This window comes from Protopterus annectens, chromosome 3.part0, assembly GCF_019279795.1.
Source record: "Protopterus annectens isolate FY-2018-M chromosome 3.part0, PAN1.0, whole genome shotgun sequence".
Classification (NCBI taxonomy): Eukaryota; Metazoa; Chordata; order Ceratodontiformes; family Protopteridae; genus Protopterus; species Protopterus annectens.
Window position 1 is genome coordinate 530,482,855 of NC_056731.1, and position 26,681 is coordinate 530,509,535.

Genomic DNA, 26,681 nt, shown 5'->3' on the forward strand with positions numbered 1-26,681 from the left:
AAGTATGTAAGGTTTCACCAAAAGAAAATCCTCTGGAGGAGAGGCAGAGGGAATGGATTCCTCTGCATCTGAATCCTCATAAGCAGATAAGGGCATGTCTTCATAATCAGATACCTCAGAGTCGTCGGACTCTTGGTCTGTTGAAGCTGCTAGGGACTGGTCTCTTTCTCTTAGCAGGGGAAGGCTGACTTCCCCCATCAGCATAAGAAGGTCTTCTGCCATTCTAAGCATTTGATGTTGTGGCAAGGGAGCAGGTGCATGCACTTTGGTCGTTGGTTTTCTAGGCATAGCATGTACTCTTGGCCTTAGAAACGTGGTAGTTTTAGACAGAACTGAAGTCGTCAGTCTAAGTCGAACATCGGTAGTGCGAAGAAATTCCTCAGAAGCTGGTGCCTGCTCAACGGCTTCGGACCCATCCAAGGTAGAGACATTCACAGGTTCCATAGTTGAAGAAGAGTCTCGCGGCATACCGGACTCTGAACGGGTCTCAGTAGAGACCTGCAAATCCACTGAAGTGGTCATTAAGGGATGCGAAAGCGCCTCACTGAGTACCGGCGAACTGGTGACTAGCTTAACGGAAGTGTCGTTGGCAGCTTTGGACCTGTGCAGTCTGTCTCTGTCTTTATCCTTATGTTTTTTCGGAATATCGGTAGTCAGATGGCTTACCGAAACCATATTGGAATATGGAGATTGAGAATGAAAGTATTTAGCGACAGTGAGGGCCCGATGATGAATGGTTCGGGCGCTAAACAAGGCACAAAATTGACAGTGAGGTACGTCGTGGTCTGGGCCTAAACAGGTGACGCAGTAAGAATGAAAATCTCGGTGTGGTACTTGCATTCCACAGGCAAGACAATAGTTAACTTTTTCTGACATCGGTTAGAGCAAGAAAAAAGGATCCCCAATGGGGTACTTAGCTTTAGAAGACTTCAGGATGGTTCAATTCAAAAACGAAAAACTCAGGTAGCGGCCGACCAGCACTCATGTGAACTGTTTCTGCTTCGGGCTCCTCAGCAAGACAGACTGATGTAATGGCATTGGCTGCCTGTTTTTATACCCCTGACGAACTGACGTCTGTCCTGGAGTGACAGCAACCGATGCAGATATACTAAGTCTCTGGCATTCGGGCCAACTGAGGGCTACCTGCAGGCAGATAACCCAAGTGTGATGACTGCAACAGTGAAACACGAAGAACATCTCCCTGGTTTTGAAGTGGAAGTAGTCCACTGCTTAGATCTCTGCATTCCCTGTGGCTGCTGTCTGGGGGGGGTCTGGTTCCCCGGAGCATGGGCTGTACTGGCTTAGTGGGAGCAGGAAAAGACCAGTGTTTGGTGGGACAATGCCTGCTGAACCTGGGTGGCTGGACCTGTAAGAAATCCTTAACTGTCTGCATAGATTTTGCTTTTTCTTCCATCTTTTTTAAGACCTTTTCTGCCTTAGTCGGAAATAAGTTGCCTTTGTGCAAGGGGCCATCCAACAATTTAGATTTGACATGGTCTGGCAGGGGCTGTTCCTTAAGCCATGCATGCCTTCTAATGACAGATCCAGTGACTGCTGCCCTGCAAGAAGCTTCTAGGGTGTCAAAATCACAGTGCAAGGTGTGTTTAGTTACTTGATTTGCAGAATGCATTAACTCTTGTAACTCTTTAGATTCTGCACAAGCAGGAAAGGAAGACATTTTTTGTTTGAGGAGTTCCAGGGGTATGTTGCTGAAATTTTAGCATATGGAACTGACAATTTAGTGTCCCGATAGCAAGAGTAGCTGAGGTGTATACTTTTTTACCCCATCTGTCTAGTGCTCGGGAATCCTTATCTGAGGGGGTGGGATTCTTAGCAGAGGTTGCTTTAATCCCTTTAGGCCCTTGAGAAATTACCTCAGGGTCAGCAGTAGGATTTTTAAAAAGAAATTTGTGCAAGTCAGGGACTCCATAGCACCTGTCTGGTTTTCTGGGTGCAGGAGGGAGGGTGTCAGGAGTCAAGCTGGATTCCAGGAAAACATTCTCCACAACATTCAGGATTGGGGGGGATGGCCAAGGGTCTGTGCTGCGGGAGATCTAAGAATTGCCTGAGTCTTTTTTTTAGACTGAGGGTAGTCTTGACTCTCCCATTGGAAATACTCCCATAAGGTATGAAGGGTTTCCCCAAAGGGAAACACTTCTGGAGGAGAGGCTGAAGGGATGGAATCCTCTGCATCAGAATCCTCATAAGTAGAGAGGGGTTGCATGTCTTCATATTCATATGCATCAGAGTCATCTGACTCTTGTTCAGACAAAACTACCGGGGACAGATCTCTTTTCCTTTTGGAAGGGGTAGCTTAGCTTCTCCTGATCAGCACGATCAGGTCTTCCACCATTTTAAGCATGTGAGACTGAGGCAAGGAAGCAGATGCCTGAGATTGGGTCGTCGGTTTCTTGGGTGTGGTTCGTACCCTGGGCCTAAGAAACTTGGTCGTTTTCGAAAGAACGGTAGCTGCGAAAGAAGACTTCGGTTTGTGTTGAGAATCGGTAGTGCGAAGGTATTCCTTGGAAGCCGGTGCCTGCTCTGAGGCTCCGGACCCATCCAAGGTAGAGATGACTACAGGATCCTTAGTCGAAGAAAAGTTTTGCGGCATACCGGATTCTGAAAGGGTCTCGGTTGCGGCCTGCGAATCCACAGAAGCAGGCATCAGGGATTGCGAAAGCCCCTTACTTAGGACCGGAGAACTGACGACTAGCTTAACGGAAGCATTGTCGGTAGGTTTGGACCTGTGCGGTCTGTCTCTGTCTTTACATTTTTTCAGAAGACCTGCTGTCGGATGGCTTACTGAAGCCATATCGGAATTTGAGGAATGTAAGTAAAAATATATAGCTACAATAAGAGCCCGACGACAGATAGTTCTGACGTTGAACAAAGCACAGAAGCTACAACGGGGGACGTCATGGTCTGGGCCTAAACAAGTGACGCAGTAAGAATGAGTCTCGATGTGGTATTTGTTTTCCACAGGCGAGACAATTATTAACTTTTTCTGAAACCAGGTAGTGCAAGAAAAAAGGATCCCCAATGGGGTATTTAGCTTTAGAAGACTTCAACTTCAGTTCGGTAGATGAAACTCAGGTAGCGGCTGACTGGCACTCGTGCAAACTGCTTCAGGCTCCACTGCAAGAAAGACTGATGTAATGGCGTCAGCTGCCTTACTTTATACTACTGAAGACCTGACATCAGTCCTGAAGTGACAGCAACTGAAGCAGAAATACTAAGCCTCTGGTATTCGGGCTGGCCGAGGGCTACCATGGCAGGGATAACCCAAATGTGATAACTGCAACAGTGAAACACGAAGAACATCACGGATTGGTCTGTGTTAAAATGAGCTGAAATGGCTGAGGCGTGAATTTTAACAGAAGAGAAGGAGAGGCCACTATTGAGTAATCCCGCTAGACAGTCCAGGATAAGAGGGACAGAAGGTTGTGAGGAACTGACCCCTCTGGACTGGCTCTAGGTGCAGAATCTTTTCCATTTCCCTGCATGACATTTTATGGTGCTGGGCCTTCTAGCCTCTGTGATAATGTCTAGGATCTGCTTGTTTAACAGAAGCCCCTTGCTTACCTTGGGAGTAGCAGCCATGCTGACAGTTTGAGAGTCTGCAAGACTGGGTGCAGCATTCCCCCCCTGCTTGAATCAAGAGGTTTGGGATATGGGGAAGCTGCCTGGGAGGCTGAGATGTCAGGCTGCACAGAAAGGGGTACCAATGCTGTCTGGGCCAATCTGGAGCAATAAGGATGGCCTTGGGTCTCTCCTCCCTTATCTTGATGAGTACCTTGGGAATAACAGGCAGAAGGGGGAATGCATACATGAAGAGGGAGTTCCAGGGGAAGGTCAAGGCATCCACCTTCCATGGTAGGTGGTGATACTCCATGGTACAGAATTTCTTTAGCTGGTGGTTGAGGTGCGAAGCAAAGAGATCCACCTCCGGCCCACGCTTGAGTGACTTGCAAAAAGATCTTTTTGTGGAGCTGCCATTCATGGGGGTCCCATAAGTGTCTGCTTAAGTCGTCTGCCAGGGTGTTGTTGATCTCTGGTAGGTATTGAACTATTAGGTGTAATCCCATGGAGGAGGCAGTCAGCCAGAGGTTCATGGCTAGCCAGCACAGAGGGTAAGATTGTGTCCCTCCCTGCTTGTTGATGTACGACAGTACTGTGGTGTTGTCGTCTGTTTTGATAAGGAGAAGCCCTGGCCTGAGATGGGGTTGGAAGGATGTCAGAGCCTTTTGCAGTGCCATCATTTCCTTCTGGTTGATATATAAGGGAAGGTGTTGGGCATCCCAAAGACCTTGGGAGCACCTGCCTGCTAGGATGACACCCCAAGCAATGTCTGAGGCATCGGTGGTGATGGTCTGCCTGGTAGGGCGGATGATGAAGGAAAGACCCTGGTTCTTGGCAGAGGCCCCTACCCACCAGAGAATCTTGGCCCTTATACATGGGATCAGAGGGAGAGAGGTCTCTAGAGGCTGTGAGTGTTGATACCAAAGGTTCTTTAGATACCACTGAAGTTTCCTCATGTGAAGCCTGGCCAGAGGGATTTTTGAAGAGTGCAAGATGCCATGTACCCCAGGGCTTGCAGGAACTTCCTCACTGTGAGGTGACTTTTGGATGCCAGCTGGGTAAAGTAAAGAGGCAGGAAGCTCTGCTTTTCTGGGGATGGGAAGACCATTTGGCATGCTGTGTCCAGCAGTGTTCCCAGGAAAATGATCCTCCTGGAAGGTGTTTACTATGACGACTTCTCGTTGTTGGTGAACCGCAAGGAAGTTAGGAGGGTTTTGACAAAGTGGAGGTCCTACAGCAGCTTTTTTTTGCACTCTGCCTGAATGAGGGAGTCGTTCAGATAAGGATAAATCTGTATCATCTCTGTCTGCAAAATGCTATGGCTGGGGCCAAACATTTGGTGAAAACTCTGTGAGCAGTATATAAGCCAAAGGGAAGAGCAGAGAACTGAAAGTGCTGTGAGCCTGCTCTGAAATGCAGGAATTTCCTGCTGGGCTCCCTTATAGGGATGTGGAGGTAAGCATTTTTTAGGTCCAGGGTCACTAACCAGGCATTTATTGCCAGCATAGTCAGTAGCTGCTGCAAGGTTAGCATTTTGAATTTGGGCACCACGAGGGAGGTGTTCAGAATGGACATATCCAGGATGGGGTATCAAGCACTCAGGTCACTCCAAGGCAAGTACAAATATGACTCATTGTCCATGCTGGTGTGAATGACCTGAGACGTACCTCCCTGGACTACATGAAGAGAGACATAGAGGAGCTCTCTGAGCATGTAGCCCAGGCCGGTATGACCCTGACCTTGAGTGCATCTTAACCTCACCAAGAATGATGCCATAATATGAAGACAAGATGATCAATTTCAACAATTGGCTTAAGTATTGGTGTCATTCAAAAGGGATCCAATGCCTGTCAGCCTGGGATGACATGCTCGACAAGCCATGATGCTTCGCTAGGGACGGCCTGCACCTGTCACCCCTGGGCTTTCGGATATTGGCAAAGGCTCTTGCTACCCCCATAGTACCTTTTTTAGGCAAGGCTCAAAAGAAAAACCCACCTCCATAGGTATCACAAGGGATAAGAAACGAAGAGTAATGCTACTCAATGCCAGAAGTCTAAACTTCAAGATGCACGCACTCGAAACTCTCCTTAGCATGGAGAACATCGATATCTGTGCAATAACAGAAACCTGGTTCAAGGCTCCCGAGAGCACCACAGCACTACCAGGTTATACCTCATACCATGCTTTTCGGCCCCAAAACATGGACCGTACCACAAAAGGAGGGGGAGTATCAATATTCGTCAAAGATACACACACCTCCAGGTTGGTGGCACAGCACGAAGCATCAGAGACTATCCATATGCAACTAACAGTGGGTAAAACTGCCTTCCAGTTTATAGCCTGCTACAGACCACCCTCCCAAACCCAGGAACCCCACTCGGCCTTCCTGAGAACACTGGAAAATATGAAGGTCTCTCCAAACACCATTATATTGGGCGACTTCAACTACCCAAACATAGACTGGGAGCATTACTCTAGCTCCAACACCCTAGCCCAAAGGTTCCTAGAATTTATAAACTCAAATGCTATGGAACAACTTGTTACCACTCCCACAAGAGGGGAAAACATACTGGACCTGATCATCACCAACATGGGGACTCTATGCTCCAGACCAGAAGTGTATCCCTCACTGGTAAGATCAGACCATAAACTAATATCACTGGATATTCACATCCCGACTCCACCCCCTGCCCTGAAAACCACAGTGAAAAACTTATCTAAAGCAAATTTCACACTCCTCAAATCCGAGGTGGAATCCTTCAAAGCCCCCGGGCCTGTGAAAAATACGGCCCAGACCGCAGAATCCTTTATAAACGCATTCTATGAACACCTTCAGGAATGCATGGATCATGCAATCCCAAATAAAACCAAGACCCAATCCTCCAAAGGCAGACGTCCTGTCTGGTGGACCCCAGCCATAAACAAACTATACAATAGAAGGAGGAAGCTACTACATGATAGAGCAAAATCCCAAAAAGGGAAGGCATCTCTGATCAGTATTAGCAAAAAACTACGGGCACTCATAAAATCGTCTAAGGCCAGCTTTGAGAGAAAAATTGCACAGGACACTAAGGATAATCACAAGGCTTTCTTTAGTTATGTTAGGAACCTGGGTGGGAATTCCCAGATATGCTCAGAATTAGTCCAAAATGACAAAAATACACCGAACCCACAGACATTGCCAACATCCTAGCTGACAGGTTCAGCAAACTACTCCCACCAAAAGGGCAAATATTTATCCCAGCAGAGTGCTGCCCCTGACATCTCAGATGCTCAGGTAAGAGCTGCCCTCTCCAAAGCAAAAAACACAGCATCAATGGGACCAGACGGTGTCCCGGGCTGCATCCTACATGAACTCCAAGAAGAGCTAAACCCAAACATAAAACTACTGTTCAATCTCAGCCTTACTATAGGATATGTACCCAAAGAGTGGCGTACAGCAACAGTGGTCCCTCTCCACAAAGGTAGTGCCTCAACGGATCCTGGAAACTATCGCCCAATAAGCCTGACTAGCTTGGTCTGCAAAGCTATGGAAAGGATCATCATGGACCTCATAAATAAAGATATTGGGGACCTACAGACAATGGATCCTACCCAGTTCGGCTTTGTTAAGGGCAGTCCTGCCTCTTAAACCTGGTTGATTTCTTTGAAACAGTCACCAAGGCCATTGACGAGGGGAAGGTGGTCCACACAGCCTACCTGGACCTCGCAAAAGCCTTCAATACAATACCCCACTCGGGCATCATAGATAAGCTCACCAGCTTAAATATAAACCCCTATGTCACTAGATGGGTTGCAAACTGGCTCAAGGACAGAACCCACATGGTTAGAATTGCTGGAGCCATGTCAGACTCCAAACCAGTTACAAGTGGCGTCCCACAAGGCTCAGTCCTGGGACCTCTCTTGTTCGGTATATATTTCTCGGAGGTACAGGCCAACACGGAAGGACTGTGGCTGACTAAGTTCGCAGATGACTGTAAACTGGGTGCCATAATCGACTCTCTAACCGACACAAGCATCCTCCAAAAGGGCCTCACTGAAACAGACAACTGGTGCCAGAGCCATGGCCTCAAGCTAAATGCCAAAAAGTGTATAGTCATCTCCTTTGGCAAAAACAAAGTGCCCACAAATTACCACATAGGTGGTAATCCATTAAGTACAGAAGAAGTAATTAGGGACCTGGGGACCCAAGTTGATAGCAATCTCTCATTTGACAACCACGTGGCCAAAGTGGTTAGAAAAACATTTTATATAGCCCACCTAATTATGAAGGGATTCACATCTAGATCAGGGGAGGTCATCATGCCACTTTACTCATCCCTCATCAGGCCCATAATTGAGTACAATGCCCCTTTCGGGATGTACCTTACCAGACACCTGCAGCAACTGGAAAGACCCCAAAAGTACCTCACCAAGAGGATCATAGGGCTCAAACCGATGCCATATGCTGCCCGGTTAAAGAAACTCCAGCTCTACTCAGTGGCATACCACCTGCTCAGAGGCGATCTGTGCCTGACGTATAAAGCCATGTCCAACCCGGAATTAATGGACATGCTGCACCTCAGAAAATCCAAATCCCATTGAACTATGCGCTCGAGAGACTTGAACCTCAGCACTGAAATAAATAGGACATGCTGGAGGGACAGATTCATAACCCAGAGGCTCCCTTCACTCTGGAATAAAATCCCAGTCCAGGTTAGGCAGAGTCCCTCATTGACTCTCTTCAAGAGGAATCTTGATGAATGGATGGGAGATCGTAGGTTTACCCCGGGTATCACTTCTGTGTCACTGTTAGACAAAGGCACAGTATACTAACCTCAAAAAAGGGCATAGCAAAATTAATTTAAAATGGGTGGTGAAAGCCAAACACACTCTGGCTAGGCTTATAAATGCCCTAGGGCAGATAGCCTAGTATGAACCTATGAACCTAAGTGCACTCCTTTCTGGAAACAAGGAATAGCCTGGAATAAAAGCCTTTGCCTGTTTGATCTGTGTGAACAGGTTCTACTGCTCCCTAGGATATGAGAGTTTGCACTTGTTTTAATGCTTCTGCCCACTGGTTTGGAGGTACATCTGGGTACCCTCTGGGAATAGGGAGTTCATTGAAACTGAATTTGTATCCCTGAAAAATGATCTTTAAGACCCACTGGTCCTTTGTTACAGACAGACAATTTTCTTTGCAGTGGGATAGCCTTCCTCCAAGCTTTTGGTGGGAAAAAGGAGGGCAGAGGGGGGGGGGTCATTGAGAGTTTTTTACATAGAGGGATGGCTTAGAACTTCTTGCGTTAGAGGCGGAAGTGGTCCACTGTTTGGTTCTTTGTTGCCCCTGGGATAGGGACCTGAGTGGCCTGTCCCACGGGGCTTAGCTTGCCCCTGTCTGGTAGGGGCAGGAAAGGACCAGTGCTTAGAAGGAAAATTCCTGCTGAATATATGAGGTTGAACCTGAAATAAATCTTTTACTGTTTGCATAAATTTTGCTTTGTTTTCCATCTTTTTAAGCACCACTTCTGCTTTTTCTCCAAACAAGCAGTCTTTATCCAAGGGTGCATCAATTAATTTAGACTTGACATGATCAGGTAGAGGTTCTTCCTTCAACCATGCATGTCTCCTAATGACAGATCCAGACACTGCTGCCCTGCAAGAGGCTTCTAGTGCATCATCTCCACAGTGTAAAGAGTGATTTGCCACTTGACAAGTAGAGCACAATAAATCTACTACCTCTTTAGAATTGGCACAGTTAGGAAAGGTAGAAATCTTCTGCTTTAATAATTCCAAAGTGTGCCATTGATATTTTAACATATGGAACTGACAGTTGAGAGCTCTGATAGCTAAGGTTTCAGAGGTGTAAACTTTTTTACCCCATCTGTCCAAAGCTCTGGCATCCTTATCAGAAGGTGAGGGATTCGTTGCAGAATTAGCCCTGGCTCCTTTAGGTCCCTGCGTAATGACCTCCGGGTTTGCAGCAGGATTTCTGTACAGGTATTTGTGAGAGTCTGGTAATCTGTAATAAGTGTCTGGTTTACTGGGAGCAGGTGCAAGGGCGTCAGGTGCTAAACTGGATTCATGGAAAACATCATCCACCACTTCTAAAATAGGAGGGATGGCCAGGGGTCTGTGCTGGGGCAGGTCTAGAAATTCTATTAGTCTTTTCTTAGACTGAGGGAAATCCTGAGATTCCCATTGAAAATGTTCCCTGAGGGTGTGCAGGATTTCCCCAAAGGAGAGATCTTCTGGTGGAGGGACAGAAGGGATGGATTCCTCTGCATCTGAATCCTCATAAGCTGTCAGAGGTTGTTGTTCCTCTTCAAAATCTGAATAATCAGATTCCTCAGAATCTTGCTCTGTCAATAGTTCAGGAGAAGGGTGTCTTTTCCTTTTAGAGGTTGTGGCTGGATTGCCCCTGATAAGGGAAATAAGATCCTCCGCCATCTTAAGCATTTGGGCCTGGGGTGGAGGGGCAAGAGTAAGATGGTGGCTAGAGGTAGATTTTCTAGGGGTGGCCTGAATTCTAGGCCTAAGGGTATTCATCGGTCTAAGAGAAACGGTAGTCGAGTGTGAAGACATCGGTTTCTGACCAGAATCGGTAGTGCGAAAGACCTCCTCGGAAGCTGGTGCCTGCGTCGCGGTGCCAGACCCAACCGAGGCAGGGACAACCAAAGGCTCTGAAGATGAAGAAGACTTCTGCAGCATACTCCGAAAGGGTCTCGGTAGAGGCCTGCGTAGCTATCACATTGGGCATCGGGGCTGCAAAAGACCCTCACTGAATTCCGGAGAACTGATGACCTGCTTAGTGGAAAAGTCATCGGAAGGCTTAGCCTTGTGTGGTCTGTCTCCATCTTTATCCCTACACTTTTTCGGAGGCTCTACGGATTGTTGGCTGACAGATGCCATTTGTGAAGACTAACGACAAAAATGCCTGCCCACAAAAAGAGCTCTATGATGAATGCTTCTTGCGTTAAAGAGGGCACAGAACCGACAACAGGTGAAGTCGTGGTCTGGGCCTAAACAAGTGACGTGTTATGAATGGAATTCTCAGTGTGGGATCTGCTTTCCACAGGCGAGACAATTGTTAACTTTTTCGGACATCGGTTACTGCAAGAAAAAGCAATCCTCAGTGGGTACTTAGCTTTAGATGTTTTCAGCTGTGATCCGAGCTCTGGTAGCAACCAACCGGCACACTTGTGAACTGCTTCTGCTATGGGCTCCATGGCAAGAAAGACTGATCTAATGGTGTCAGCTGCCTTGCTTTATAGCACTGATGACCTGAGGTCAGTCTACAGATGACTGCAGCTGACGCAGAAAAACATTGACTCTGATATTCTGGCTGGCCATGTACTACCACAGTAGGGATAACCCACCACAGGTGATGACTGCAACAGTGAAACACAAACATCCACACAGACACACATACAATAAAGGCCGTGGAGCAGTACTCCATGGTAACTCAAACACCAAACTATATACATTCAAAAAAGAGGAGCGGTGGATGGTTACTGCCAGTAAGGCAGTGTGTTCTAGAACATCTAGTGATGCACGTAAACAGGACTTTCATTCAACAAACACACTGTCTTACTGGCATTTGGGTAGATTCCCAAAGTTTACCCAACCTAGGAGGAGGAAGGATAATTGTCCAAGAGCTCCTGGAGAATGGTCCTAGTGAAGCTACCTCTGGATGTAGAAAAAGCACCCAGCTTGTAGTGTTTTTTAAAAGTGTGGACACAGGGCCAAGTTGCTGCCTCAACAATACTTCTAGAATCCACTCCTCTCCAATATACCACTGAAAAGGCTAAAGGGACATTCCACCAGGTCCTTTCTTTGCCATGGTGCATGTAAGAAAACAAAACCAATGTGCAATGGTTTGCTTAGAGACAGGTTGACCCTTCTTTGCCTAGTGTAGGAAATAAAAAAGCACTTCAGCCTTCCTGGAGCATTTTGTTCCATCAAGGCAGTACCTGAGTTGCTGGTGAACATCCAAAGTATGAAGTGTCTTCTCTCCCTTACACTTAGGTTCTGGGAAGAACACAGGGAGGCTGATTGATTGACAGTGAATTCCGAGACCACTTTTGGCATGAAAGAGGAATTAACACATTCCTAGCCCTGCGGAAAATCAGGTAAGGTTGCCCCACCATGACAGCTTGTAGGTCAGAGGCTCACCGTGCAGATGTCAGAGCCATAAGCAAAACAAGTTTCCATGTTATGAGTTCACATTAGCCTAAGCAGAAAGTATGAAAGTGGGTAAGGTCAATTTTTCCAGAGCACAGTTGAGATTCCACAAAGGAGGAATTTGCTTGTTGGGGGAGATCTCATATGCAATACTCCTTTCATGAACTGTTTTACCAAAAGAGGAAAAGAAAGAGGGGGATCCACTGGCAGACAAGCAGAGATGGCAACTAAATGCACTTTAACAGATGCATACCATAAGGCATCTTGAATTTGCTCAGACAAATATTTCAAGACCAAAGGGATGTTCATCTCAAGTGGCCCTCTGTTCCCACTTAGGCAATACTTAGAAAACATCATCTATTTGTAAACATAAGATTTCCTAGTAACAGCATTTCTAGCCTCTAACACCTGCTGCATATCCTCATGAAACAAGTACCTAAACGGAGTCAAGACTGAATCTTCTAGGCTGTCAGTTGTAGTTGCTCCAAAATGGGGTGGACCAGATGTCCCTAAGATGATATGAGCAAATTCAGAGTGTGAGGAAGTCTTTGGTAACTGGCCTTGGCCAATACCCTTAAAAGGGAGAACCAAGACTGCTTGGACCAATAGGGGGTCACCACAATGCTATTTGGCATTTCACAAGGTACTTTTGAAGAATCAGAGAGAGGGAGAATCAGTGAAAAGGGTGGAAACTCATACAGGAACATTTCTGTCCAAGAGAATGAGAATGTATCTGTCCTGTATGACTCCATGGATGTCTGGAACAAAATTTCTCCAGACGTCTGTTTTGAAATGAGGGGAACAGATTTATTTGACGTGTTTTCCACATGTAGACTAGATCCTAGAACACCACTGCCTTGATATGCCACTCATGTGGGTCTGCCCAGTATTATCTGTCTGTCACAACATTTTGCTCTGATGGGATGTGCGATGCCTGAAGAGTCAGATAATGCTGTAAAGTCATCTCCCTGGCCATCACTGCCAACCAGGATAGAGGATATACTCTCATACCTCCTTGTTTACTGAAGTACTACATCACTGTGGTGTTGTCTGTAACCACAAGAAAAAGGACTCTGAGCCCATTGATGATGAAGGACGTTTAAGGAATGGATTACAGCCAACATTCCCTTGATATGACACTGATGTGCTTCCCTGCATCCCTGAGACTCCAAGTGGCTTGCACTTGCTCTCCTACTGACACAGCTCCCTTGGCAAAATCGAACAAATCTGTCTGGACAGACTGCGTCAGAACAGGTGAGAAGGGAAGTCCTGGATTGATACTCAGCTGTTTTCTCCCCCACTACAACTCTCATTTGATGAAGGTCAGCACTAGCACCTGGTTTTTGAGAGAATGTAGGTGCTGGGTCCAACAATTTCATGCATACCACTGAATTTTCCTCATGTGGAGATGAGCCAGTGGTATCATGTAAATTATGGACACAATCAGTCCTAGAATTTTTCTCTTGCTAAGCTGACATTCCTCTTGGAAAATTCCTGAAACATCATCTGGTAGAACAGGACCTTGTCTTTGAGATGAAAACCCATTCCTTTGTAGGTGTGGATTAAGCACCTCAGGAAGATGAGCCTTTGTGAGGGCGTCGGGCACAACTTCTGAATGTTTAACTTGAATCCTAGCTGTGAGAGTAAAGTCAAGACGTTGCCTAGCGATTCCAAACACCTGGATGCAGACTCTGCACAGATCAGCACGTCATCCAGGTATGATGATATGCATCCTACAGATCCAGGGCCACTGTGAAGCAGTGATCTGGCAGAAGAAGAAACACTGTCTGCAGAATGAGCATCTTGAACTTGGGGACCTTGACAAAAGTATTCAGAAAGGATAGGTCCAACAACGGTCTCCGCAACAACTCTTTTTTGGAGACCAAGAAAATTCTAGAGTATAAATTGTTCACGCTCTCCAAAGGTGGGACTGTCTCTATCCCCTTACATCCAACATGTGCCAGCATGCAGGCAGGAAATAAAGTCTTGTCCAGAGGAGGAAGGGAAGTGGATGCTCCTTCCACTGTCACCTGTAACCTCTGGTATCAGTGTTGACCACCCATTTGTCAGAAACAACTGACAGCCATCCACCTTATTGAGAGCTAACTTTTGTGATGGGGAACCCAGTGGGGAACTTGGGAATGATGAGTGCCAAGCCTTGGCTGGGGAGTTGTACTTTCTGCACAGGAACCCTTCTTGCCAAGTTTGGCAGAGTTCTCATCTTGTCATTTTCTTTTGAGGCTTCATTTTTGTTCGACTGGGATTTCTGTTTTTTTGGGCCACCAAAAGTAATCTTGCTTAGTGGAGGAAAACTTGGGAAATATGAAACATTATCTTTATATCACTTTACCTCTGTCATTCCAGTGTTTAATGATCTGATTTGCTGCTATACAACAAACACAACAACATCAAGTGAAGCATTCAAGATCACATTATTTCAGCTGCTTGCCTCCTTACCACAACAGACATCACTGCATTTCTAGAAAAAGTATTGGCTCCCTCCAAGGCACTCTTTAAAACATGTTTAGACACTTGAAAAACATTGGAACCTCTTTCACAAAGTCTTTCTGCTCCACAAGTAATGATGTAGTGAATTCATCTAAGCTGTATACACATCTCAACACAAACTTCCACATAAAATAATGGCACTCAAACACCTTAAAAGCTACCATGCTAGACAGCACCAGGTTATTTTCCTGAGAGTCTAACCATTTCCCTAATTTATTTTGATGGACTGGGTTTGGTGAAAACATAGTCTTTATTGGAGAAGGTCACTGGGGATACAAAAGCCAGGTCAGTAGATAAGAGGGCTTGGAAGTCAGGCATGGCTGAACCTTGAATTTCTTAAACACTTTTTTAGGAAGAGACTCATTCAGCAGAGGAGAATTGCAAGCTTTCTTTAAAAACATCTTCCAGCACTGGGGGCAATGGAGGGAAGGTCATCACGTCCAAAGCCTCATCCTCCAAAAGATCAGATACCCAAATGAATACATTCAAAATCTAACCAGCATGTGCGGTAAAAGAAAACATCTGCTTGGGTTTCTGAACCTCTTCACCCTCAAAGGAGACTGCTTAATTAGTCTCTGGCACTTCTGACACCTCAGATTTCACATCCCTTTCAAAATCAGGACACTTGGGTGGTGGATTGAGGTTTGAGCACTGGCCTTACTTATAACTCAGGTTTGCACCCAGTAATCAACTGCCAGAACAGTAGTCTAGCAATAGCCACCAGATCAATTGAAAAAAAGTCTGAGAATGTTGCTCTACAATGTGGTAGGTCTTATGTCTCTTTTTTGCATGCGCTACACTAGTGGGAGAATCTCTGGGTGGAGACATATCAACACTGGCAAAAGATTCTGCACCCATGACTTCCCCTGCACCTAAAGAGTTTGATTCTCCTGTATCTGAACCAGGCAATGGTATAGCCCTGGAGGACATATATGAACCTTGTGTCATGCACAGTTGTGGTACTAACACCACATAAGGGGACCTGCTGGTAAAAGAAGGAGAATGGGTCATATAGCCTGCCCAAGGTTGCTGTGGGGTCTGAAGCTTAGGATGAGGCATATTTCTTGATTTACTTCTGCATTTTTAGGTGTACAAGGGGTAGATGGAGGTGGGTGGGGGGGGGCTGTATCAGAGTCCAAAAAGTCAGGGGACAAAAATAGCCAAAGCCATACCAAAGAAAGGCTGCACCATCAGCCCAGTAAAAAATGGACAAATCTCACTATTCTGCTTTTAAATAACAAATTGGAATCTACTTCTTTAGGAACACTATTCTGAATACTGCACTGAATAAAAAAACAGTAGTTTCAATAACATGGTTCAAAGCACAAAATAACATGTCACCAAAGTTTCCGAGTTTCAGTTAAAAAAAAAAAAGCCCCAAATGATTTGAAACAGTATAAAACAGTGTTAGCCTAGAAATAAAGCATACAAAATGGCAAGAAAATTGCAATTTAAACAAATAAATCATGTAAAATGTTAATAACACCAAAACTCATAACAGTGTGTAATCATGCAGCCAAAATGCTAATAATAAACTTGTAAAAAACAAACATCTCACGTAGTGTCAGTAACAACAGGTGCCCCAACACTACACTTCATAGTCTAGGTCCACAAATAAAATCCAACCCAGGATAAAAAAGCTTTTTAATAAAAAAAAAAAAATAAATTAAAAAAAAATGTAAATTCAACATAAATGGTTAAGCGCTTTTGTTCCCCAAGTTATCATGGGACTTCATCAGAACCATAAAAATTGTCTACAACCTGATTTAAATAACAGATTCAATGTAATCACATGTTCACAGCCATCCAGTAGAGAAATAAAACATTAAATAATGAAAATACTGTACTGAAAAGATATAATAAACCAAATATTATTTATAGAAACACTAGTTAATAATAAGACACATTACTGCGGTGGTGGTGCTGCGGTAGCGTTGTCGCCTCACAGTAAGACGTTGTCCCGTTCAATGCTCCGCTAGAGTGTCTTCTGTGTGTAGACATGCGTGAATGGGTGTACCTTCGTTGAAGGTTGTGCGTCAGGGCCAGCAACTCGGCATGTAAAAATCTACTGCCAATTATTAGCGGACCGGACTGCTGTGGTGACCCCTAACCGGGAAAAGCCGAAAGACACAAGAATAAAAATGAAAAACTTATTATTGAAAAAGTTTAGTATATATAAAAGGCAAACTAACTACAATTTTGCAGCTCTAAGCTTGAGTACAGGAGCAATAAAAACTTGTTCATTTCAACCTAATCCATTAAAAAGCATTCAACTGAAGCTGCCAAATCAACTCTTTGTATTCTATCTTGGTTTCCTAAGGACAACCCCATACATCATAAGGTACCACTTCCAATAAACCAAAACTAAACTTCACGAAATTGCATATCTGTGTATGTTTAAACAAAGCTTTATTTACATTACTCTCTGAAATGACACAAAAATGCTCATATATTCTCTTTCTAAACTGCCTTTCAGTTTTCCCTGCATAATAATTTGAACATCCATTACAAAATGCTATATAAACAACCCCCTTAGATGCACAGTTACCAGAAGCCAAGGGAATTTTACAGGGAAAAAACATCCAAATTAATACATTCTTGTTACAACACATACGGGCACTGGTTACAGGCACCACATTTCCTAGTACCTTTAATAAAGTTACCCATATTTTTAATAACTGGGTGCTGAAATAAATTTTTACAGTTCTTACCTGTCTTGTACACAACATTTGGTGCCTCCTCTAAGGTCTTAAAAACCTACTCATTAACTTTTAAAATATTCCAATTATTGGTAACTATATTCTTAACCATTTTAGAAGAGCAACTAAATGTAACCACCAGGGAAATCAAAAAGGAGTCCCTATTCTGACTTGCATGCGACAAATTTTGAAGTATAGTTACACACTCCGCATCTAAAAGTGGTGTGTACTTTGTACCCCATCCATCAACCACTTCATCACATATTTTTGCTAAAAAATCCAAACACCTTGAACACCTTGCCCACTTCAAGAGTAAAGTTCTCAAAATCCGAGCACGTTCTTGCTATCCTAACTGCCCTTTAAAATATTCTTCTTACAATATTTTGGGTGGCAACAATAAAAATCCTAATAACTACTGGAAAAAGTAGGTTTCCTACAAATCCTTGAACCAAAACATCTTTATACGTTGTCCTTAAAAACAATCACATCAAGGTAATCAAATTATCTAAAAACTGTCTGTGGGTGAACCTTAAAAATGGCACAGTGTTATTTATACAAAAATACTCATCTGCCATGTTATTGGTTTCCTTCCACAAAATAAACCTATTGTCCAAATAATGCAAATAAAAATACCAATATTGTTAATAATCTGGTTCAAATGTATTTTTTTTCAACTATACATAACCAAATTCTTATAAATAGGGTCACAGCTGGCCCCCATATTTACTCCTTTAAACTAGCGAAAATATTTGCCTTCAAAATAAGTAAAATTATTGGACAAAATTAAATCCATGGCTTCTACTATAAAATTAATCGAATGGTCATCCAATTGAGTAAGATCTACAATAGTTGAGTGAACAAAATTCTAATCCAACCTGGTGGGGTATACCTGTAAACAAATCTGCAACATCAATGGTGGGAAAAATAAGATTTTCACTAAAAAATGTGATTTAATTTTCATAAGAAAATCACATGAATCTTTCAATATATATTTGGTAGAACTAATCGGTCCCTTAAGAATACGGTCCACAAAAACTGATAAAGATAAGTCTTGGAATTCTGTGCAGGTACAATTAACCAATAAAGCGGTGACAAAATGTCCTTTTGAACCTTGGGGATACCAAAAACAATCTGTCCATGTCAATACTGAGCTGGCAACACAGGTGAGGGAGAAACAACAGGCAGGGTAGTTCTAAAAGTATAAGTGAGGAGTTTAAGACACCTGAGAACAGATACCCATGATGTATAAAAGTAATTTAATGACAAATCCATGTTGCAAGAGTAGTTTAATGACAACTAACCACAGATGTAAAAAAAAAAAAAAATTAAGAACAGTATTACAGCAAACCATGACATTTGTAGTTAATTATTTTAGATAAGCACTGTAGCACTCCTCAGTAAAATGGAAGTAAACACTAAAATAACCAAATAAAGACAATATTAACCACTTACAATAGTCTCCACATATGAACCCGGCCTCAGCATTTTGATTGCATTTCCAGAATTTCCATCTATACAAGATCGGGCCCCATATATCACCGTGATTGGAATGTTAGGATCTAAATGCTCAATGCGTTGCAGCATTGGCCTCTTTGCCCATCCATAAGGTATGGTCATGCTTCTGAAGGCAGTTTCACCACTGTTAATAAAACATAACTATGAATAGGGATCTTCCACACTTGTAAATACAAGTTACTTAACCCACACACAATATGAACACTGCAAGACTCTGTAGAAAGCCCTTTCCAGTCATGTATTTGTAGCATTACATTCAACTCTGTCAGTCACATAGTATCAAGCTCTGGTTGTTATGACCTGGATAGGGATGGACAGAATGTGTAAACAGTGGGCAGCACTTGGTTACTTTTCATTCATTTCAATTTAGGTAACCACAGAAGGCTCTCTAGACACAAATGCTTGCTTTCAAGGAACTTTTTTTTCTGGCTGTGTGACTTATTCATAGTCAAAATGTACGAAGGCAGATGATGAGGTGATCAAGAAAAGATCTGTAAGATACACCTTGCTTACAGTATAGTTAATACATATACATACATACATAGTGCCATGATAATTAGGTTTCTATTTTTATCAAATGACAAACATCAGCTAGAGACTTTAAGCCACTATATGTTGTAAAATACTGTGTGTGTGTGTGTGTGTGTGTGTGTGTGTGTGTGTGTGTGTGTGTGTGTGTGTGCGCGCGCGCAAGTGTAAGATTGATGATCAGATCCTAGTAGAGAGTCATGGGAGCATGATTATCAGACAACAGGGGCCAAACATGCATACATAAACTGTACACACTAAGCCTGCACTCATATTACCAAGATGCATGTGTAACAATATGTACTATGAGAATGAGCTAGAGTGTGAGTAGTGGAAAGATGTTAGGTAAACCAGAGAGTGGTAGATACCAGAGTTAATGGAGGAAGACCTAATCCTGGCTGACTCATCACAATGTACTATGGCACAGTTAACTGTGGTGGTAGGAAACAAAGACAGTCAAAGAAATTGCTTTTACAGGTAAGTCATGTGGACTACTAGGACCCATTTTTCATCTTTCTCTGTCAAAAGTCCAAACCTGCTAGCCAGCAAAGAAGAAATATTTTGGGTTAAACGTTATGTGACAGCATAAAATGTTGTAGGATGCTTTGCCCTTGATAAAAGTTCTGAGATGTACATCAGATACAATGCTGACATAATTTCTTCTTCTCTTACTAACAGTTGTATAGCATTCCAAAGTTTAAAAAACAGTGCAAGAAACTTCTCTGTGTGGAAGTTTTCAATTCCTGTATGTCTAGTTAATCACTATACATTAACAATCAGAAAAAAATCAAAAAATGGTAGTAGAAGTAGCAAACTTATAAATGTCCTAAATCAAAAAATAAAAACATATTTTGAAATATTATGAATATTATAGGTTCATAGGTATGTACTAGGCTATCGGCCCGAGGGCCAAAGCAAGTTTAGCCAACAGTGTATTGGCTTCCACCACCGATGTATTGTTAAATTCCTGCCCCTCTATTGAGCAGTGCCCCAGACATAATCCCAGGGGTGAACTTCCTATCACCCATCCACTTATCAAGGTTTTTCTTGAATAATGCTAATGATGAGCTCTGCTTGATGTGGATGGGAATTTTGCTCCAGAGCATGGGAAGCCTCTAGGACAAGAATATATCCTGCCTGCATATCCTATTTATTGTTGTGGTGAGGTTTAGGTCCCTAGAGCGTGTGGCTAGAGGAGACTGGGATTTGTTCAAGTGGAGCATGTCCAGCAATTCCGGGTCTGACATAGCTTTGTATGTCAAACAGAGGTCTCCTCGGAGTAAGCAGTATGCGACCAAGTAGAGTTTGAGTTTTTTGAGTCAGTCGACAGGGCAGTTGTTTGAGGCCAGCAATCCTCTTGGTGAGGTACTTTTTGGGCCTCTCAAGTTGCTGTAGGTGTCTTGTGAGGTACATCCCAAACGGGGAATTGTATTCAATGAGGGGTCTAATAAGTGATGAGTAGAGGGGAACGATGACTTCCTTATTCCTAGATGCAAACCCTTTTGTGATTAGGTGGGCCAAGTAGAAAGATTTTCTGACCACTGTGGCAATGTGGTTATCAAAGGAGAGGTTACTATCCGCTTGGGTCCCACGGTCTCTTATCACACTTTGTGTGTTAAGTGAACTTTCCCCATTTGGCAATTCATGGGTACTGTGTTTTTACCAAAGGGGATAACAATGCACGTTTTGGCATTTAGCTTGAGGCCATGATGTTGACACCAGGTGTCTGTCTCTGAGGCCCTTTTGCAGGATGTCTACGTCAGCAGGGGAATCGATAATGGCACCTAGTTTGCAGTCTTCTGCGAACTTGGTTAGCCATAGACCCTTGGTGTTTGCTTGCACTTCAGAAAAGTATATACCAAACAGGAGGGGTCCCAAGACTGAACCCTGGGTTACACCACTTGTCACTGGTTTGGAGTTGGATCTGGAGTCTGCAGCTTTTACCGTGTGGGTTCTGTCCATGAACCAGTTGGCCACCCATCTCGTGACGTAAGGGTTTATGTTAAGGTTGATAAGTTTATCTATGATTCCTGAATGAAAGATAGTGTCGAAGGCTTTAGCGAGGTCCAGGTAGGCTGTGTGGACTACCTTGCCCTCGTCTATGGCCTTAGTAACTGTTTCAAAGAAGTCTACCAGGTTTAGGAGACATGACCTGCCTTTTACAAATCTGACTTGGGTAGCATCTAGAGTTTGGAGGTTACCAATGTCTTTGTTTATGAGTTCCATGATGACACGCTCCATAGGCTTGCAGACCAGGCTTGTCAGGCTAATAGGTCTATAGTTCCCAGGGTCTTTGGTGGTTCCTCCTTTGTGGAGTGGGATAACTGTTGCTGTGCACCATTCTGTGGGCACATAGCCTGTGGTGAGGCTTTGATTGAACATGTATTTTTAGGTGGAGGGCTAGTTCATTTTGGAGTTTGTGTAAGACGCAGCCTGAGATGTTGTCCGGTCCCATGGATGCTGTGTTTTTGGCTTTAGAGAGTGCCATTTTTACCTGTGTGTTTGTGATTACTGGGGCTTTACAACCATCTGGTATAGTTATAGGCCCTTTGGAGGGGTGAGAGGGGAGTAAAGTTTGCACTGAACCTATCTGCCAATATGTTGGCAGTATCAGTTGGCTCTGTATATTTTAAGTCATTCTGTTGTAGCTCGGTGCAGATCTGGGTGTTGCCATGGAGGTTCTTGACATAGCTAAAGAATGACTTGTGGTTGTCTTTGGAATCTGTGGCAATTTTTCTTTCAAAATTAGCTTTGGAGGATTTTATAAGGGATCTTAGTTTCTTACTGAGGCCCGTCAGTGAGTTCCTCCATACATGGGTTTTTACTCTCTTTTGCAACAGCTTCTTCCTTCTGTTGTAGAGTTTGTTAATGGCAGGGGACCACCAGATTAGCTTCCTTTTTCTGGAGGATAGCATCTTGGTTTTGTTGGGGATAGCATGATCCATGCACTCATGCAGGTGCTTGTAGAGTGCATTTGTGCAGGATTTAGCAGTTGTGACTGTATTGACTGTGTTATCCATCTGCATGGGTGTCATGAAGTTAGTCACCTCAGTTTTGAATAGCGTGAAGTTCACTTTGGAGAAATTTTTTACGATTGTTTCCTTGTGTGGGGGTGGGGTCGGGATGTGGATATCTACAGTGATTAGTTTATGGTCTGATCGAACAAGCAAGGAGTTGATCTCCGGTGTTGAGCACCAGTCACCCATACTGGTGATGACCAGGTCCAGAATACTGTTGCCCCTGGTGGGGGTGTTGACTAGTTGATCCCAAGCATTAGAGTTAATAAATTCCAGGAATCGTTGAGCAAGGGGGTTATTACAAGAGTAGTTTTCCCAGTTTATGTTAGGGTAGTTAAAATCTCCCATTATTATGGTGTTTGGTTGGACCCTCATTTTTTCCAATGTCTCCAGGAATGAGGAGTGAGGGTCCTGGGTCATGGTGCGGGATCTATAGCAAGCTACAATTTGGAATGCATTTTTGCTCTGGGTTAGTTGCACTTGGATGATTTCAGAGGCATCGTCGTTTTGCAACTATCCTGGAGGTGTGGATGTCCTTGCTAAATATGGATACACCTCCGCCCTTCGTGTTTCGGTCCGGGTTTTGTGGCCGAAACGTGTGGTATGAATTATAGCCTGGTAGTGCTGGGGTGTTCTCGGGAGCCTTGAACCAGGTCTCAGTCACTGCACAGATATCGTGAGGGAGAAACAACAGGCAGGGTTACACAGAATTATTAACACTACTAGGTATTCAGAAGTAATCCAACAGGGTAGAAGGTCTGTTTCCAGTTGAAAATCCTTTAAGTACAGAGACAAGCGATCCAAACAAAACAAAAAATAAACAGAATGATAGTGTCACCTCAAGCATCGAGGCTAATACACCTGTTATAAGGTAAGGGAGTGTTTTCTTTTTTTGTTGTAAAACAAAGTATGATGGTATACATGTTAACAAATTCAAATCCCTTCCACCATCCTTTCCTTACCAGTGTGATATTCGAGATGGTACTAAATGTCCTAAGAATTTAAACTTTATGAACTTTAGATAAAATTAATAAAATTAATAATGATGTGGCACTTCTTATTAAACAGCTTATTATTAAACAAAGTCTGTTAATTTAGCAAAGACATTATAAAATACATGGTTGGAAATATTTACACATTAGACCATTTGTCAATCAAAAAAATAATATTTTGGCATCCAGAAAAAAGACATTGTTCAAAACATAATCTAGATATTTTCGTAAATTATTGTTGTACAAGAATCCTAAAAATATATATCTACAAAAATTTTTCTATAACTAACCAATATGCATATTAAAATCAGTAAAACAAGAATACACCCTTATATGTACATTTAATGATAAGTTAAACCAGGAAAAGTACATTAACTTAGTGATGGCCAGTATGAGACAGTAAAAAATATTGTCCTTATAAAGGTAGTGAACATTCCATATAAAATAACACTAAAATCAATCTTTAAATAAGGAGAGTGGAAAAATAAAATAAAATTAGTGCTGTAAATAATGTGATAATTTTCTAAGTTCCAGTATACTTTTAAGTGAACAGTAGTAATTTAGTCCAGGCTTTCTGAAAGATTTCAGCTTTAATAGCCATAAGAGTTCATGTTTTTCTAGTACATTCAGGATATCACCTTCAACAGCACCCATGTCTATGCGATACAGTATCTGGAGTTTAAAACCTGTGTGTCTTCTGTGCAGAGAAAGGTGTTTGGCTAGTGCATTTTGTTTTTTACAACCAGAGCGGATTTCTGCCACATGACATGAAATCCTATGCTTAAATTTATTTATAGTCTTGCCCACATAAAATGCATCACATTCATTGCACTGTGCCCTGTAAGTTACTTTTATAGTTCTAACTCCTATGCCCAGCGGTTCATAGAATTTATAAATTCAAATGCCCTTGAACAACTGGTATGTTCTCCCACTAGAGAGGACAGCATATTGGATCTAGTCATCACAAATATGGGCACCCATTGTACCACACCCGTTATCACTCCCTCTCTGGTCAGATCAGACCACAAACTGATAACTCTAGACATCCACACCCCTCCACTTCCCCCTGTCAAAGAAACCATCATAAAAAACCTTTCCAAAGCAAACTTCAAACTACTTGCGTCAGAAGTGGAAAGCTTCACTATTCCCTTGCAGAAGGATAATGATATCCAGAATGCAGAATCCTACACCAAGGCACTTTATATACATCTTCAGGATTGCATGGACTGTGCTATCCCAAATAAAACCAAGACTCCTTCCTCAAGCAAGAAGAAACCAGTCTGGTGGACCCCGGCCTTAAGCAAACTATACAATAAAAGGAGGAGACATATACAAAAAAAGGCCAAATCTCAAGTAGAAAAATCTTCCCTGATCAGCATAAGTAAGAAATTGAGGGCCCTCATCAAGTCAACTAAAGCCAATTTTGAAAAGAAAGTTTTCAAGGATGCCAAGGATAACCATAAGGCCTTCTATGATTACATCAAAAACCTAAATGGCAATGCTCAGGTCTGTTCTGAGCTAGTACAAAATGGAACAAAATACACTGACCCCACTGACATTGCCAACATCTTGGCTGACAGGTTCAGTGCAAATTTCTCCCCCACCACCTACAGGGCCTATTACTATTGCAGGGGATCGTGTAACTCCAATTATTACTGATACGTTGGTTAATAAGGCTCTATCTAAAGCTAAAAACACTGCCTCCATGGGATCAGATGGTGTCCTGGGCTGTGTCATACGCAAACTCCAAAATGAATTAACCTTGCATCTGAATAACCTGTTCAGTCTCAGCCTCTCGACAGGATATGTGCCCATAGAATGGCGCACAGCAACGGTAGTTCTGCTGCACAAGGGTGGGCCCACAACCGACCTTGGGAACTACCGAACAATAAGCCTGACCAGTCTGATCTGTAAGGCAATGGAGCGAATCATTATGGAACTCATAAATGGAGAGATTGGGAACCTCCAAACACTTGACCCCACACAGTTCGGCTTCGTCAAGGGCAGATCATGCCTCCTGAACCTGGTGGACTTCTTTGAGACAGTTACTCAGGTTATAGATAAGGGAAAGGAGATACACACGGCTTACCTTGACCTTGCTAAAGCATTTGACACCATTCCCCATTCGGGTATTATTGATAAACTCACCGACCTGGGCATAAACCCTTACGTCACAAGATGGATCGCAAACTGGCTCTCAGGCAGATCCCACAAAGTAAGAGTAGCGGGATCTATGTCCAAATCCAGACCAGTAACAAGCAGTGTGCCTCAGGGCTCTGTCCTGGGGTCCCTCCTATTTGGCATATACTTCTCAGAAGTACAGGCAAGCACTGAAGGGCTGTGGCTGACCAAGTTTGCGGATGACTGCAAGCTGGGTGCTATAACAGAGTCTCCGGTCAACATGGATATCCTCCAGAAGGGCCTTAATGAGACTGATGCATGGTGTCAAAGCCATGGTCTCAAGCTAAATGCTAAAAAATGAGTAGTAATCCCCTTTGGAAAAAACAGAGTACCCGCGAACTACCACATAGGAGGTAACCCCCTGAAATCTGAAGTAGTAATTAAGGGATATAGGGACCCAAGTAGATAGTCAGCTTTCCTTTGATAACCATGTTGCCAAGGTGGTTAGAAAATCCTTCTATGTGACCCATCTGATCACGAAAGGGTTCACATCAAGATCTAAGGATGTAGTGGTACCCCCCTCTACTCTTCCCTCATCAGACCTATTATTGAGTACAATGCACCAATTGGAATGTACCTGGCTAGGCATCTCCAGCAGCTGGAGAGACCACAGAGGTACCTCACTAAGAGGATTACTGGCTTCAAACAGTTGCCCTAAGCAGCACGATTAAAAAAACTAAGGATTTTTCTCTGTGGCATACCGCCTTCTCAGAGGCGATCTCTGTCTAACATACAGAGCCATGTCCAACCCAGAACTGTTGAACATGCTCCATCTTAGCAAAACCAAATCCACTCGAGCTACACGCTCTAGGGATATAAACCTCAGCACAACAATGAATAGAACATGCTGGAGGGATAGATTCCCTTCGCAAAGACTTCCCTTGCTATGGAACAAGGACCCGATCTACATAAGACAGAGCCCCTCACTATCACTCTTCAAGAGGAACCTTGATGAGTGGATGGGTAATAGAAAGTTCACACCAGGGATCATACCAACAGCTCTACTAGATAGGGGCCAATGGTACTAGCTACTAGATCAAGGGCCTAGGGAACTAACCCTGGGGCAGTGAATACCGCACAATGTGGCTGGGCTAATATATGCCTTTGGGCAGATAGCCCAGTACCTACCTATGAACCTATAGTCACCCCTGCACTGGTCTTAATGATTTCCTTTAAATAAGGACAATAAAAACTATCACCTTGCAGTATATATAAACAGAATGTAGAATTAGCTTCACATCTTTTAGTGTTTCACTCATATAGTCTAGGTTTAAATTCAACAAAACTTTTAATGCTCCTGGCCTTCCTGTAAACAAAGGATGGTGCTTCGCCTAAGATGTTAATCAGATAAGGGTTTCCTGTGACTATGGCCCAGTTTTCTTTAATAACATTTTTGATAATGTGATAATCTGGAGTGTATGTCAAGATGCAACTATTTTTGCATTCGTTATTTTCCGTGGAATTTCTTAATATTGTAATATGGAGGTTGAGTGAAGGTG

At 43.3% G+C, this 26,681-nt stretch overlaps 1 protein-coding gene across 1 annotated transcript in view; it reads right to left on the minus strand.

Moving 5' to 3' along the window:
• The window catches only part of ABHD5 (abhydrolase domain containing 5, lysophosphatidic acid acyltransferase), a 774,004-nt gene that overhangs the window by 71,734 nt on the left and 675,589 nt on the right, over nucleotides 1–26,681 (minus strand). The window contains exon 6 of the mRNA XM_044064943.1: nucleotides 18,402–18,588. Within this exon, the coding sequence (XP_043920878.1) occupies nucleotides 18,402–18,588 (187 nt within the window). The remainder of the gene's footprint in view (nucleotides 1–18,401; nucleotides 18,589–26,681) is intronic.